This window comes from Aspergillus lucknowensis, assembly GCF_044049455.1.
Source record: "Aspergillus lucknowensis strain CBS 449.75 chromosome Unknown BJX67scaffold_3, whole genome shotgun sequence".
Taxonomy (NCBI): Eukaryota; Fungi; Ascomycota; class Eurotiomycetes; order Eurotiales; family Aspergillaceae; genus Aspergillus; species Aspergillus lucknowensis.
Genome location: NW_027263547.1, coordinates 599,208 through 615,208, shown reverse-complemented (window position 1 = coordinate 615,208; position 16,001 = coordinate 599,208). Strand labels below are relative to the sequence as shown.

Below are 16,001 nucleotides of genomic sequence, written 5' to 3'. Positions count from 1 at the left end.
GCAGGAGTCAATCTGATAGAATTCAACCACAATGCTCGTGTCAACGCCATAAACAAACACCATAACAGGGAGATTGCGGGACAGTGGAGGGACGGAGGTAGCAAAAAATACCGGGAATTGGGTACGAGAAGGAATGCTAGAGGCGCCAGGACAAAATGGAGGTCGAGTGCATCATGAAACACTCACATAATGTGCTGCGAGACAAGATAGTGTACAGCAGTGTCGTGCCTTAGTTTGATCCGTCGTTGGCGGTGGGAAAGGAGCAATCGGCATCATTGCAACGGGTCAAAAACCGCCTTTGTCCACTGGACTTGGGACTCCGTGTTCATTAAATAAGACAATGTCGCAGGAATGAAAGACAAATGACCACATGCAATATAGAAACACCGCCCACAGATGCGCCCACCCAAAGATGAAACAAGAGGGGAAAGTAAAAAAATGGAAGCAACCACGTCCCTTATGTCCCTTCGTGTATATGTAGAGAACAGAAACAGAATACGACAGGGTGCCAGCTTTATCCTCCTTGTCAGGCATCTCATTAGAAGATATTCTTTATAGCAAATAAACAGCGCGGCGAGAGGAATTCTCAGGAGACAATAGAGTATACGAAGCCCGGAGTGGTCATGGAGAGGTAGGGGCAAACGGTGGATACCGCTCGGTCGGTGCGACGAACGAAAGAGGCGGACGCCTTGGGGGGAGGGGGTATCATCATCGTACTAAACGAACAGGCGCGACAGTTGGTTGTGCGCCGAGGCTGATCTGGCTGCTATGGGCGGAATTCTCGGATTCGAGGGTGGCGCTAGCTCCGCTATCACCACTCTCCGCGCTGGCGCTCGCACTTCCGGTCAGACTTCTTTGTTTGGGAGTACCCTTGGCGGGGTACGGGTTGCTCACCCCATAGTGTTGCTCAACTTGTTGCGGACCTACCGCATTTCCTTGGCCAGGAGGGTACCTCGGAACGGGTGCTCGCATGGCTCCGGGTGGTGACGGATGCCCACCGTTCATGGGGCCGTTCGTAGGGCCTATATTCCCGTTCGTGGCTTGGGGCGGAGGGAGGCTATCTTGGGCAGTGGCTGGCCGGCCCAGTCGGGGGCCGGGCCCGGGACCACCATATGGCGTTCCCGGAGACTGGCTATTCCGCCTGCTCCCAGGATAGCCCGGGTATGGGAAATCACCCATTCGACTAGCCGTTAGGGAATTAGCACGAGACCCTTGGTGCATTTGGTTCCTGTCGACGGATCCGTAGCGATTCGAAGAGTACGCCATCATCGGATTGTCCATGAGTGAATCATGTAGACCGGGGATTTCCTGCATAATGCGGTCACTTGCACGTTTTCTCCCTCCAAAGTACCGCCCGAAAGAAGACCTCCCCCCATTCATGTTCGACTCGGGATTTTTGCGGAATTGACTGGCACTAGGGGCCTTCTTCGCTCTTCGTGAAGTTATACTCATCATATCCACGTTATCCGGGTCTATATGTTGCGGGGTGGGGAGATTCATAGGATCAAGGTAGTCATCCTCGTCTTCCTCGTCAAAGACCGACCGGGGTGGAGGTGGCCTTCGCGGTCCTCGCCTCATGCCCATTTCTTGCTCTCGAAGCATTAATTCCCGCTGGCGGAGGGCTAGCTCTCGCTCTCTCAGAGCAATTTCCGCTGCAGGTGGGGGTACGCCGCCAAGCGGCATATCGTGGTAGCCGTTGGTCGAAGGTGGGGGCATCGTGCCATCCGCAGCGTCGTCGTAAAGCACTAAATGGGTGAATTCTTCGAGACCTTCTAATGAAGGCTCCCGAGGGATACGACCCCCATGGGGAACAGGCTGCGCGCTCGGCGGTCTCGACATTGTCGACGGGCCTCGTCTCGGCATCATCCCCGAGGGGACTCTACCAGAAGGGGGGCGCATAGGACCATTTCTTTGAGGGGGAACCGAGGAGACTCGGGGGGGGGGTTGAGTCATGGCTGGAGGGGGTGAATCACCAGCCCGAGGTTTGGTCAAGTTTGTGGTATTAATATGATGCAGCATTGCGTAAAGAGTCTCAAGGCGGGGAATCTTCACCCCCAGTTGTGTAGCAAGCTTAATAGGCGATCCGAGGTTTGTTTCGATCTCCATAGGTCGTCGAGATTGGAAATCTTGATACATTGTGCTTGGTGTATTGATGGCTGTCATTTTATCGATGGTTTTCTGGCCGAAGTCGACCGGAAACGAGCACCCGTAGGCCTTAGCCAAATCGAGCAGCTCTTGAATGACATCGGAAACCATTTGACGTACTCCCACCTTTTCGAGGAGTTCTTTGTGATTGCCTGTCTCAAACATAACGCTTGCAGGATGGAATGCAATTGGCCTAGATAGAGTGTAGGTTAGAGACAAAGACGCTAAAATGTCCAAGAGACGGGAATGCTTACCCGATCATACGCTCAAACTGCTCCTGCCGAATGTTTTGCGATACCTTGCAGTCAACCTGGCCCGATGCTAGGGTCATTGCCAACGCCTCGGCCATGTCGTTCTGAATCTCCTCAGGAATTCCAGAATGGCTAGCTGTAGACCCGACCCAAATGTCTGACGAGTTGAGATGTTCGAATTCGGCGGGTCCAGTTTGGGCGATTTCGACGCCAGAAACCAGGGACAACACAACATTGGTCGGGAACCGCTGCTCCAAGTGCGATTCGACACCGAGGGTAGTTGAGGTATTGACCAAGATGCATGTATGTTGGGGGGTAACGACGGACTCGATTACCGCGGCCAGGTCGTAGACATCGGGTAGTGCCTTGACGCACAGGATGACATAGTCGTATGCGTTTTCACGAGAGGCGGCTTCTTCCGGAGTGCGGACGACTGCAAATGAAGAGATCAATAATCAATACCGCAAGTCAAGGTCAGTGGGGGAACCGGGAACTCACCATGACGGGGCTTGAATCGTTCTGTTCCGAAGGCTTTCGATCTGAACAATGGCTATTAGAGATTCTAATGGGGATTGGAAGCATTTTGCAAAAAACATACTTCATCGTCACTCCATATTGAGATACTGACTCAAACCCGGTTTTCCAGACTAGTGTCACGTCACAAGATGTCGTTGCCTGGAGCCTCCAGGAGAGGAACGCGGAGATGCCATTGCTGCCCACTAAACAGGTTTTTGTTAGACGACGACTCATTTTCGGAGCTTTCGGAAGAGGAGGAAAGGGACTGCTTCGTCTGAGAGCGAGGTGTAACAGGAAAAAGCTGGAAGCACCAGGTCGAATCAAGCAAGCAAGGCTCCAGAGATATCACTGACCTGACAAAACGCGCAGGCGCGGCGGAGGAGCCATGATAAGCGATCAAAAGTGGAAGGAAGCTGTTCCCGCCAGCCAGAGTCGCGACGAACAATATCGCTTGTAAACGGCTATTCCAAAGATTTGGTGGACGCTGTCTATCACAGAACGAAGGAAGACGATTCAATGATCGAAGCTGGGGTGATCGATACAACGGTAGACAGGGGGAAAAAAAAGGCGAAATGTCCGATTAAACGAAGGTAGGGGGAATTGCGAGGAAACGGAAGGAGAACAAAAGGGACGGAGGAGGGAGGAATTGTGGTTGAGAGGGAGAGAAGAAGGGGATGGATTCAAAGGAGAGAGCAAGAGAGAGATTCGTGACTGTCGATGGATGGATGGATGGAAGTGAAAGCAAGAAAACGGCCAGCTTCAGGCGGAAAGGCAGCCCGATCGAGGAGAGCTAAGTTTCCAGATTATTATGGAGCCGTGCGTATGGTATTCTTTTTTTTTTGCCCTTTCCGTTTTTTTTTTCCGTTTCTTTTTTTTGCAATCAGGGTCAGGCTCATCCCAAGTCTCTCTCTCACAGTCGTGGATCCCCGCTCGAGCTTGGACCGGAAACGGAATTAGGGAGGCGACGACTGCCAATGGGGAGGGGGGCCGCAAGCGAAGAAGGAAAGGAAAACAATTGCAGGTGGCACCCAAGATGGAAGAACGAATGGCGGAAAACAGAAGAATGTACGAAGGGCCTCAAGTTGCTTTTCCCTTCCCCAAGAAAAGAGACGAAAGCGCTGAACTGAGACGACTGGGCGCTGGAAATAAAAAGCATCATCAATGATTGGGGATGGCTGCGACCTGATTATCATGACATTATTATTTATGCTTTGGAGATCGCGCGTTGAAGATTACTAGTGCTGTTCTGCTACGAATCGTTGATGTTGGGCTCCGTATGATTTGCATCATGGCTTTGTTTCTTTTTCCCTCCTTTTCTCAACAATGGGAAGGCTTCTCCCGCGAGGCACTTGAGTTGAAGAGGGTCGCATCTCGGTACTCTCTTGCCTCGATCGCACGATTCAAATGGCCGACTCGTCAAATGAATCATTCTGGTTATGCGTTTTGAGACACGACAGCCACCCGCTAAAGTGGCCAGGCAAATCGGCTGCCAAAGGAGCACATCCCCCAGTCACCGAGGCCCACTCGCCAAGTCCATCTCGCTGGTCGAGAGAATCGAGACTCCCCAACGGTCGGTTGAACCTGGGCACATTCCGCCGCCATCTCTTGACAACTGCACAGCATCTCCATTCCATGCTCCGTCAACATTCTCTGTTTTCTCGCCGCTTCCCGTAATAATCCTAATACACTTAAATGGGCGGGATCTATCAAACAGCCTCGAGATCTCGATCTGCCCTCTTCCACATCACCACCGAAACTGCCGCACTACTGCGACGGTTCATTAGATCATCTGAGCGGGCCTTGAGCCCCTCTGTGAGATGGCCCCTGTGAGACTTCTCCTTCCTTCTGATTTTATTCGGTGCCTGGGGAGACAGGTGCTACCTCCCCTTTAACGCGCGATACCCGACCAAGTTCATCGTTTTGCAAAGCAGTTCCCAGACAGCGTTTAGTGAGTGTCTCCCGCATTGAACGGGTTGATTGGAGATGGGTAGGACAAGCCAGGATAATGGTTTTGTTCAGGATAAACGGCCATCCGTACTCTTTTCCCCATGCTCAACTGTCTCCTCCTGCTGCGTTCGGTTGCAGGAGACAATCAGTTGAGTGCTCGATTCAGTTATAATTCATTCTTGATTGAATTCATCTGGAGATGATGGTATGAAGTCAGGTTCTGATTGGAAGAGGGAGGTCAAGCGGAAAGGAGGAGGCAGTGTTCTTCATTCAAGCATGCCAGAGCTTTGTCCGGAGAAGGGATCGGCAGTTTTCCACAGGAAAACGGGTGACGCTGTTTGCAGCTGCTGACTGCATCCGGGATTCCCTTGGCTCCCGTCGTGGAGCTGTCTGCCAACAGCCAGCCGGGGGATGGGGCCATTATTCACCACTCCGCTTGCCGTGGTGACTGGTCAGGTTCGACTCGCAGTCTCAGTCTCTCGCCGCTCCAAATCACCCTCGGCGTGTGGCACTTTTTTTTCGCCACCCGCCGATCCCAGGAACCCGAATTGTATTTGATCGACCTTGATGTTGATGCTCTGTTAAATCCGGGTCACTGTGTGGCTGGTGTTGGTTTTTTGGGTCGCTTCGGTGTTCGGGGATCTGTGGGCAATCTCTTCCACGCATCTCGCCCACGCCCTCAACTCTTCCCGGAGAACGATGAAGCAGATCCGATCGTCGAACTTCGATTTAGTCGCGAGTGAGTCACGAAGAGCATCTTGAAACTTACGTCTTCGAGGTCGTGAACCAGGACTTCCACAGCATTGCGCAAGCCCACAAAGATTAAGCACTCCCAAGTCTCTTCCGAGTCCTGGGAGTTGAGTACCATGGACGAGTTGGAAATACTAGTTTCTGCAAGCAACTGTAAACCTTGGATGCAATGAGATTCAAGATTCTAGTCCAGAAGGGAGTGCCTGACCCACCAACCTTGAAGGACCAGAGATCCAAAAACAGAGGCTGAAATAAATTCAGGCGATATGATTTGCTCCGTGGGAGGCGCTCGAAGCCCCCCTCATTGCATCAATTCCCCACCGAGTTATTTTCAGGATCTCAATCTTGGAACCTGCACCCTTGGCCCATGGTTTGTTCAACGCTATTCTTCTCCGACATTCCTCCTTTTCGAAAGCGCAGCTTGCCTCACACTCTTCCATGGACATTGCCATTGCTGGTCTGCAGGCAAAGAAATTTTTTGAGTCTATGGTCTGCGACTCAAGCGGCACAGAGCAATCGCAAAAGAACCAAAAGCCCTTGACGTCAAGATGATCTCACACTGGACGAACTAATTTCGCTTGATCGGCGCTCATCAATTCCACTGTCGGTGCCATCGCAACAACTCATTTCTTCTCTCCACACTTCGTTGCGATGATCTGTGTGGCTTGACACCACGCACACGTGTTTGTCTTCTGGACTTTGTTCAGACTGGCGCGCTCAGGATGGAGATAATGCATTGCACTACTGACAACAAAAAGCCAACATTCTTGTCGATCAATAAGTCCCTAGCTTCTAGTTGCTTTTCCCACCTCAACTCACCTCCTGAATATCGGCCATCGCAAGCACAATGGCTCAGGAGCTTTCCCGTGCTTGGCAGGCAGTCAACGAATCACTCTGGAGTCTCTCTGTTGTCACTTGCGCTGGCCCATCCACATTCTGGATTTGCCAACGATCTGAAAATTCAGTCCCACCATTTCTCAGAGAATCAGAGATGAGATTTTCGCTAAGCGTTGCTTTTCCCTGGAAGTTGATGTCACTGACCCTGTCTCGCGCCACGTTGGGTCTGAACTCTGAACATGTTGACGGCCTTCGAGTCTGACCCTGCGAATTATCTTTCGCTGTCGCTCACCTGCATTTGAGTCCAGCTTCGGGCTTGGAGCCTTGGACGGACCTGTCTTTTTCTTCAGCCTCCGCTCACATTCGTGGAGAGGCTTGATGTGGGCTGCTTAGTTCGTGGCTCAGAAGTATAGACCTTGGCTGGTCAGGCCTTGAAGCTCGACACTGTTGAGAAAGATGCTTGCGATGTTTCTGCATGGAGATATTTGAAGCTCTGTTTCATCTCCTGTTTGGTCCCCAATGCCTATTTGAGGGACACATATCCTTGCAAAAAAAAAAAAAAGGCAAACAGGCTCCCCTCGTCCGGGTTGTCATGAACTCCTCTTCTCATCAAGTATATTCGTCGAGACCGCCAAAAAGGCATGTTCTAGATGGTAATACCTCGTGATCTGAATGTAAATCCAGTCGCTGGGAAGTCGAGTCCTCCCAGTCTCTCTGCTTGGGTGTCTACTTCGAAAGACGTTCAAGGGAGATGTCTCAGTTTGTTTCAACATTGTTTCGCCGCTTCAGAAGCGTCCTGCTGAAATGGCAGGTCTCACCAACAAACCCACGGAAGAATGTGTGAGGGCCAACGCCAGAGAAATCCAGCACGCATCAAGATTCTCCCACCTCATCGTCTCGGCGAAAATTGGGGCCGTGCCGCCCGCCAATGTTCCACAGCCCGAGGGTAAGCTTTTCGGGGCATTGATAATCAATGAGGGCCGGGGATCCTTTCTCGGGGGTTAGAAGAGTCCGACACAGCACATAGGGCGGCATTGCGATATCCCGACCCCTGCGACTATAAGGTCGAGGATCTTCTCGTTCACGTCTGAATGTATAGTCTGTCCTCAATTCTACGAATCCTACATTTATACTACCAATCAAGAATACTCCTGAGTTCAATATACTCGTTTGTTATGCCCTCTTGCCAGCCAAGAATCGCCATTATTGGCGGTGGCCCAGCAGGACTGACGCTTGGTCTTCTGCTCCACAAACATAATATCCCATTCACAATATTCGAACTCCGCCAGAAGCCAACAGATGATGAATTAGCAAAGCCCTCTGGGATGCTCGACCTCCACGCGGAGTCCGGACTAGCCGCACTTCGGGAATGCGGACTATACAACAAATTTCATCAGCTCACAGGCGAATGCTCTGAGGCGCAAAAGGTCTCAGACAAGGACGGCAACATCCTCTATTCAGACGAGGGAGAGCAGAGCGAGCGCCCGGAAATCTCCCGCCATGCGCTTACCAAACTGCTGTTTTCCCACCTCCCACCACACACCATCACATGGGGATACAAGCTCCTTTCCGCCGCTAGTTCGACGACGCCCAACGGCAACGAAGTCGTGTTAGATTTCGGTCCTCATGGCAAGCAGGCCTTCGACCTCGTCGTCGGGGCCGACGGCGCCTGGTCTCGAGTCCGCAGCCTCTTGACGGACGTGAAACCGCACTACTCAGGGACGCAATACATCACCGCTACCATACCCCAGATCACATCGAAGTATCCGCATCTAGCGGAACTCATCGGCCGCGGTAGCTTCTTTGCCCTTGGCCTTCGAAACGGCGTCATGTCGCAACGTGGGCCGCAAGACTCGGCTCGCATCTCCTCATTTTTCTCTCTACTGGACGAAAACTTCCCCTCGTCGTCAGGACTCGCAAGTTATACCGCCGCAGAAGCTTGTGACAAGCTTCTAAGTGATGACGCGCTGCTTGGTCGCTGGGGACCTACCATCAAGCAACTGGTAGCTGTTGCCCTAAATGAGGAGACGGAAGGCAAGCCAGGTGCTTTGCTGGATATCAAGCCGCTATATACCCTGCCAGTTGGTGCCTCGTGGGAACACAAAGCTAACGCTACCCTCATCGGCGACGCGGCGCACCTTATGTGTCCATGGGCCGGTGAGGGAGTCAACCTGGCCATGTGGGATTCGCTGTTGTTGGCGCACACTATTATTCGAGCGCATGGGGCCGTTGGGGAAGACATCGATTCATTCATCAACACACTTGATCCATTGCTAGCGGAATTCGAGGCAGATCAAGCAGCGCGTACGAAGGAGAAGGCGGAGGAAACATATGCTAACGGCCAGATGCTGTTCGGGGAAGACGGGGCGAAGGAGCTTGCTGGATTTTTCTTACGTGCTTATGGCGAGGCACAATAAGGGAGGACAGTTTGGACAGACTGGCTGATAATAATACATAATGGTTTAGGGCATCGCGGCGTTTGGCTTAGAGTATATGGATCTAGGTATCCAGGGTAACTGCACACACAGTATTGACTTGTATCGCTAGGGCGCCATATATGCGAACAAAGCAGGTGCGACCAACGCAGGGCTCATGGCTCTTGCCTAGCTCGGTGTCGTCAAGCATTGACGTGAGGGTTCTCCTCGTAGCAGAAGGGCAGCATTTCTCTCCGCTATCTACCCATCCTATACTCTACAGTTTATTCATATGCAAGGATAGTCACGACTCTCTCTTTACAGTAAATCGTTATATTAAAGCTAGTTATTCGAACTCACGTTCGATCTCTCGGGATTATAAAGTCCCATCCTCAAGTACCATTGGCCCCGACGTCACGCAGTCCCCAGGTTCATTCCCAAATACTTGGAAAGTACATCGAGATGCCTTCCCTTGCCTCCGAATATGGGAAAAATTTTCCTGGAATACCTACGCCCAGGTTGTCATCGGTGAGATGGAGACAATATGTCTCTACAGTGCGTGTTGCTGGCTGACCATTTGTACACAGACAATGGGTGATGACAATATCCGCGAGCCCTCTCAAGGACAGTGGGAAGAAGCTCTTACCCAGAGCAGAGGGTATTGGTTTAAACTCGCGTCTCTGGCAAAGGTCTACCGAAGGACTGGCCTTTTACGAGAGTCAACCAACCCTAAATACATGCTGCAAGCGGTTCCTCGGATACGTGAAGTGCCGCGGGAGACATCGATCCTCAACCTTGGTTCTTCGCTCGCTCCATCGCTTGCTATTGAGGGGGAAAGGGACTGTGGTATCGCGGACGAAAAGATCACAGAGGCACAGTTTTTACAAATTGGAATATCAAATCCCACGCCTTTCAATTATCTTGGTTGGAATTTCTGCTCTTGGATAGGTGCTGCGGGCCAGGAGAGCGAACGCCATAATTACATGGCCGTCCTTACCCCGGGGTGGTGCTATATACTGTCCGCACGTCTTGTGGACGGCTACAAGACTGGAGCGTCCATGCAACACACGGACTCGAGGGTTGCGAACTGGGAGGAGTTTTCTGATTGTGATAAGTTTTTCAAGGTCGACGCGAGAATCGACATCCCCAATGCAGAAGAGGACGTAGCTCGGTGGACGGCCGCAATTTTGGCTCCAGCTCAGGGTTGGGGAGGACTTCTCACTCCGAGGAGGTCAAACAAGAAGGAACAAAGCCAGGAAGCAGTATTCCTCACGCCTTGGTCTGTGACAACCGCAGACGCAGCAGTAATTGCCGTGAGAGCGCCAGGCACTGTCTTGCGGACGTCAGATGCGCGGCCAATTTCGTCCTTGAGGGCATTTCACGCTGTGGCTGAGTTTGCCATGCAGTACAATCTGGGGGACCAGTTCCTGATAGCTTTTACAACAGCCTTGACGTTCCCTACGCACAGTCTCGCTGGCACGACCGCTCACCTCCCACCCTCAACCCGCAGAAGTCTGAGTCGTCCAATTGTAAGACTCAAACCTGCTCCGCCGGCCTGGGAGGCAGTGTACGAGGACCTCCGGTATTATATGACTCTGAGCTGCGATCCGGACAGCATAATGTCGAGTCTTTGTGGCATGTTTTGGAAACCAGACGTGCCCGATAGTCTCGCCAGTGCTTGGCTGCATCCCATTGTGAAGGAACTCCCCGATGAGCCGGGGATTCGGTCTGAATCCGGCTGTTTTGAGGAGCTTCTCGTTATCATCTGCAGTCTCCGTCGACCAACCATCTGGCTCGGGGCCACCACCAGTGGGCTCACGATGCCCGTACTTCGCGAAGTCGCTAGCGCTACGCCGCCTCTTGATCTCGTTGCGTGTGCTTGGACTGGCGCATTTCAAAGTTTCATGGACACCCCAGGGACTGGTCCGTATCTCGATGATCGGCCGCAGCCGACTATCTCCCAGGCCGACGTCTTGCGTCTCATCCATATCGTCCCCGCTGAAGGCAATGACGGTCAGGATGGCCAACACAGCCGCCCGCCTCTCTGTCCCTGGACGCCCTCAGGAAGAATTAGCAAGGACGCCAGCCCTCAAGTAATCAAACATTCCACATGCAACCGACACCACCAATGCTGCCAACGCTGGATCTGGGCTAGGGAAATCCCTCCAACATCTGATAGAGGGCATCGTTCACCCACCGTTCCCAACATCATCCCAATCCAGCCTGAAGAGCTTCAGTCTATATCGGCATTAAACCCTCCCCAAAAGCCACTGGTTGGGAAAGCTGAAGGCCCCCTTTCAGATTCCCCGATGTTCGACTCCGTTAATGGGCCTCTTCCTAGCTAGGGTCTTGAAGATGGTCGATTTTTCGAGCCGCTTGGTGATAAGCAGAAAACCGCCCACCGAGAAAGGATCATTGCCAGAATAATGAGGGCGGCGAGGATGATGAAGTCGATCGTTATATCGTAGAAGGCTAAATTTCCGTGCCCTCTGCAATTTCTAGAATAGTTTGATAGACTGTGGACAGCTACATCGCGCCGCGATTAACGAGACGCGGAACTAATATCACTATGAAAGTCTGTTCACTGAGAGCCGTTTAAATCTGTTGAGAAGCGGGAAGCATCTCCAGCACTATGGTGGGCATGGGTAATATGAATCGTAGGCTGATTGGTTGTACAGCTTGTGTGGGGGGCCATCTCGTCTGCTCGCAGATGGCCAACTTACCCTTCACTGAGCAGATCAAACGGGATTGCGCAGGGTAAGCATAGAGTCAGGAAGATTAATTTAATCAGACATCTCCATATAATCTTTCTGCCAGTACATTTTTTGTCCCACATGTCCCAGATGCCAGTTCCCAGCGCATCCAACAAGACAAACTACATCCGAACCGTCGCGCCAAAAGCAAAAGCAGAGTTACGAAATGGATAGTGAGGGTTTAGAGGAAATAAGAAGACTAAAGACCGAGGAGTTCGAATTTGAATTTGGTCGAGCAACATGACAGTTATGGTAGGCGTATCAATCGCCTGTCTATGCCATGTAGGTGCTGGAGTCCACGCCGTTCTCAGGGTATTCACTAAGTGGCAGGTATGTTAGCTTACTGCTATCGTTCATATCTTTAATTCGTCAAGTTAGCTTACGGGAGGGCAACTTCGAAACGCTTCTCAATGTCCTTCAGGACCTGCTCGTCTTCCGGGCTGCTCACGAAGGAGATGGACAGACCCTTGGTCCCGAAACGACCAGCACGACCGACACGGTGCAGGTAAGAATCAGCATCCGCAGGTAGATCGTAGTTAATCGCGAGGTTGATGCGCTCAATATCGATACCACGTCCGAAAACGTCAGTGGCGACACAGATACGCTTGTTGAACTCCTTGAATTCCTTATAACGTTTGATACTTCACGACTTCATCAGCAGGCGCATTTCGATATTGTCGGGCTGGTATATCTTACCGCTCCTCCTGACTCACACCAGAGTGCACAGCAATACTAGGGAAGTTGCACTCGCGCAGTAACTTGTCAAGCTCGTTCGCACGGATTGTACTCTTGACGAAGATAATGACCTGGTTGAACTCGAGGCTGTCGAGAAGCTCATTCAACTTCCGGTTCTTCTCAGCCTCGCTGAGTTTAATATAGTATTGCTGCAGACCGTGGAGGGTGAGCTTAGTGTCATCATCCACGTAAACTTCCAGCGGGTTCCTCATAAACTTTTTGCAAATAGGCCGAACGTCCTGTGAGAGAGTAGCACTGAACATCATAACCTGCTTGTCGGCGGGTGTGGCACGGAAAATCTCTTGCACATCGCGACGCATGTCTGGAAGAAACAGAGTAAGCACTCTAATCAAATCCCGAAAGATTACCAACACATACCGATCTGATCCAGCATCTTGTCGCATTCGTCGAGAACGAAGGCCTTAACATTGCGCAGGGAGAGCTTCTTATCCCGAACAAGAGCATTGAGTCGACCGGGGGTACCGACGATAATGTTAGGGAAGGTGTCCTTGTTCGACAGAACTTCGATATCTTTCTGGATGGGGGTTCCTCCGTAAAAGACAGCCGTCTTCACATCGGGAAGGTACTTGCTGAATCGAGCGTATTCGTTCTTGATCTGATAGGCCAACTCACGAGTGTGGCACATGACCAAGACGGAGCACTCTCCTGGGACAGGCTCCAGTTGGTGAAGGGTTGTGAGGACGAAAACGGCCGTCTTTCCAAGACCAGACTTTGCCTGGCAAAGGACATCAACGTTTAGGATAGCGGTCGGAATGCAGACTTGCTGGACTGTGGTGAGGCGAGCGGTATGTTAGATTTTGTTCGATCCATAAAACTTGAAATTGAAAAGGCAATCCGGTCCGTCCATCCCCCCGAGTAGTCGACTACGCAAGGTTAAAAGGTACCAGGCCATTCTTGTTCGTCTGAGGATCGGGAAGTGCAAGCCGTAAGCATGCGAAAGTAGAAGACCAACTGCAGGAGGGTAGAAAGTCAACCTCAGAGCCCGCAGCTAGTTGCACGAAGACGGACTCCGTCCGGCACCAGTGACAGGACGCCCGTACCTTCGTATGCGCAATACCTCGCCCAGAATTTTGCTCATCAGTGCAAGATTCCTGGGGAGTTATCCGGTGAGATCAACAATTTCGCAAATGTATCACTGAGGCAATAAAGCCACAGTCGGATGCTGCTGGGGCACTTTCAGTGCTGCGCGACTTTTCTCCTGACATTCTAGAGGAATATCTTTCTTGGCGTCCAGAGACCCGAGAGAAGCAGATGGCAAGAAGCGACTATGGATTCCTTTTCCCGAGGAGATGGACGGACGTTGAAACATAGAGTTATGGAGGAAGGCTATTGGGAAAGAATGTGATGACTAACCCTCCGAAGGATGTTCGAAACCGCAATCGGTGATAGCGCGTAGAAGTTCGCCCTTGAGCAGAAAGTCGCGGAAACCGGTCGAATGAATACCGACGTAACTTCCCTTCTTGTCCGGACGGCCACCAGTCACAGTCAAATCACCCTCCTTCTTAGCTTGAGCGCCGTTGGCGGCAGGGGCGGCAGTGGTGGCTGCGGCGTCAGTGGTCTGAAGCTCCTCATCGGAGTAGTCAATGAGATCCTCCTCGTGAGACATGTTGAGAGATAGTGGCTAAGGGATATTATGTCGAACGCGAAGGGAAGGTCTGGTTACTGTGGCGCGTGTTAATCCCAGGAAGTCGAAGCGTTGGATAACTGAGATGCGAGAAGTCAAGAACAAATGTTCAAGACCGAAATTGAGGTTTGTGAGACAAATAGCCGCTCTTACGGGCGCTGCGCGATGAATTGAGGCGGGTGACAAAGGTGATGATGAAAGAGAATGAAACAAGAGGTGAGCGCGAGGGATGGAGGAAGAAAGCAAATCCATTCACGTGATTTGTATTAGTCATATTCAGTCCCGTCTCCTTGCCGCTTTCGGCTAGTTCCAAGCAAAGCTTCAAGAATGCATGCTGAGCATCGTGCGACACGGTGCATTCATAATCGAAAGACGCATTGAACCACATTGCCGTCCCGCAATGGCAAAGGCAAAAGGCAAAAAGGGTCCTATCGGAGGTGTCAACAGCCATTTGCGCGCGCGAATAAACTATCTATATAATGCAGCGGCATACCTCCAAGCCGCACATGGAAAGCCTGGCACAGAAGCCATCGAACGCGGCGAAAAGCCTTGGGAGCACGCAGTTATGACGGATTCAAATCGCATCGTACCGGCTGTACCTACGATTCGCGCGAATACTCACGATCGCGCACATTGCATTCCTCAACTCGCCAGAGGGTGCATTTCTCAAATGCGTGGGGTCTCCCTGAAATCACAACTTCGCCTCCCAGTCGAGCAAAAAAGATCGCTCTGCAAGCGCTGTAATACCTTGTTGATTCCCGGTAACAATTGTACGGAAGAGACGAGGAACCCAAGCCGAGGGTCGAGGAAGTCGTGGGCTGAGGTACGGATTGTGCGCTGCAACATCTGTGGAACGGACAAACGGTTTCCTCAGACGAATAGGCGTAGCAGCAAGCTTTCAGAGCGAAGAAAAGGCGAGAAAGTGAAATACGAGCCGGAGTCAGCGAAACCGACGTGATCCCCAATTCTTCAGATAACACTGCTGAGTGTTCCTTGTGAACCACCCTTCAAGGACGCTTCCGACATCATGCCCACCGCAAGAGGCGGAGGTTCAACGTATTTACCGACGTATGAGCCGGTAGGGAATGATTTCAGCTCCCTAATCTAGGCATTAACAGAGAAGTTGACGGTTGAGAGGGCGCGTGATCGCCTCTGAATGCAAATTCGGATCTCCATCTCATTGAACGGAGAGCTATGCGACGAGCAAATGTTACCTACTTGCAGAGTTCCCTGCGCCATAGAAGTTGGTGAACATACAGGGAGCAAGAACCAAAAGTGCTGCCCAACGAATTAGCTTGAGGAAGATAGGAGCTTTGTGTTCCACATGACAATGGAAAGCCTTCACTGTGACTTAGGCAAGACTTGGTTTCATTCTAGATTTTTACGTGGCTCTCGATATCCAAGGCTGACTCGACCTTCCATGCCCAATTGTGACTCCACCTGCGTCTGGGACATTGGGGGTTTTGAGTCTAATTGGATACTTATTAATTGTCGTGTGCGTGGTATCCTATCCAAGGGCAGATCCTAGCGAAGAATGCAGAGTAACGATGAACGAGTAGGGAGATTGAATAGGTGAGATGGGATAAATGGTCTTTACAGACTCGACGGCAGAACAAACTCCTAAGCACCCACGCCAAGGAACTAAACTCCGACGCTATAAACATGATAAAGCCGCTCTCCTGAGTGGTTGCATTTCAGTCGTTCCCCAATAGCCAAAGTTGCCGTGAGGCAGGTATCCAATCTTTTAAAAACAACCCTCTCCCTAGTTGCAAAACGAAGATAGCGAAAGGCAAGGTATAACGACAAAGGACAATAGCCACACTTGATAACTTAGAACGGGGCCGTAGAATTGAACGTAAGGGCCGAATCCAGAATAACAGGTCCGTGGGGACAGGTACAGTATATGGGTACATGCGCATGGGTTCTTCAAGGTGCGCTCTCTTTCTCTTTTTGAAATATCTGTCGTGGCCATCGTTCAAGTGGCAGTCATGCGCATGATAGTTCGTAA

At 51.4% G+C, this 16,001-nt stretch overlaps 5 protein-coding genes across 5 annotated transcripts; 3 read left to right on the top strand and 2 right to left on the bottom strand.

Annotated features, from left to right (window-relative positions):
* Positions 1-623: 623 nt before the first annotated feature.
* BJX67DRAFT_163440 (ketopantoate reductase family protein) lies at positions 624-3,509 on the bottom strand. The gene is made up of 5 exons (XM_071024979.1): positions 3,266-3,509; positions 2,995-3,115; positions 2,895-2,935; positions 2,400-2,829; positions 624-2,338 (listed from the first exon to the last, which is right to left on the bottom strand). Exons 1-5 carry the CDS (start codon positions 3,297-3,299, stop codon positions 709-711), a joined length of 2,256 nt encoding a protein of 751 aa, XP_070890491.1. The 5' UTR covers positions 3,300-3,509; the 3' UTR covers positions 624-708.
* Positions 3,510-7,466: 3,957 nt separating this feature from the next.
* On the top strand, positions 7,467-9,604 carry BJX67DRAFT_342451 (FAD-dependent oxidoreductase). Its single transcript, XM_071028027.1, has one exon. The coding sequence runs from the start codon at positions 7,538-7,540 to the stop codon at positions 8,861-8,863; it is 1,326 nt and encodes a 441-aa protein (XP_070890490.1). The 5' UTR covers positions 7,467-7,537; the 3' UTR covers positions 8,864-9,604.
* Positions 9,451-11,205, top strand: BJX67DRAFT_377277 (uncharacterized protein; the record flags this gene model as incomplete). The annotated part of the gene is made up of 1 exon (XM_071032063.1): positions 9,451-11,205. One exon carries the CDS (start codon positions 9,451-9,453, stop codon positions 11,203-11,205), a length of 1,755 nt encoding a protein of 584 aa, XP_070890489.1.
* A 139-nt stretch (positions 11,206-11,344) lies between these two features.
* BJX67DRAFT_342445 (ATP-dependent RNA helicase SUB2) lies at positions 11,345-14,184 on the bottom strand. The gene is made up of 5 exons (XM_071028026.1): positions 13,723-14,184; positions 12,727-13,137; positions 12,310-12,670; positions 11,997-12,254; positions 11,345-11,932 (listed from the first exon to the last, which is right to left on the bottom strand). The coding sequence occupies exons 1-5, from the start codon at positions 13,973-13,975 to the stop codon at positions 11,887-11,889; spliced, it is 1,329 nt and encodes a 442-aa protein (XP_070890488.1). The 5' UTR covers positions 13,976-14,184; the 3' UTR covers positions 11,345-11,886.
* Positions 14,185-14,332: 148 nt separating this feature from the next.
* Positions 14,333-15,353, top strand: BJX67DRAFT_163283 (ribonuclease P Rpr2/Rpp21/SNM1 subunit). Its single transcript, XM_071024976.1, has one exon. The coding sequence runs from the start codon at positions 14,394-14,396 to the stop codon at positions 14,949-14,951; it is 558 nt and encodes a 185-aa protein (XP_070890487.1). The 5' UTR covers positions 14,333-14,393; the 3' UTR covers positions 14,952-15,353.
* Positions 15,354-16,001: the final 648 nt, after the last annotated feature.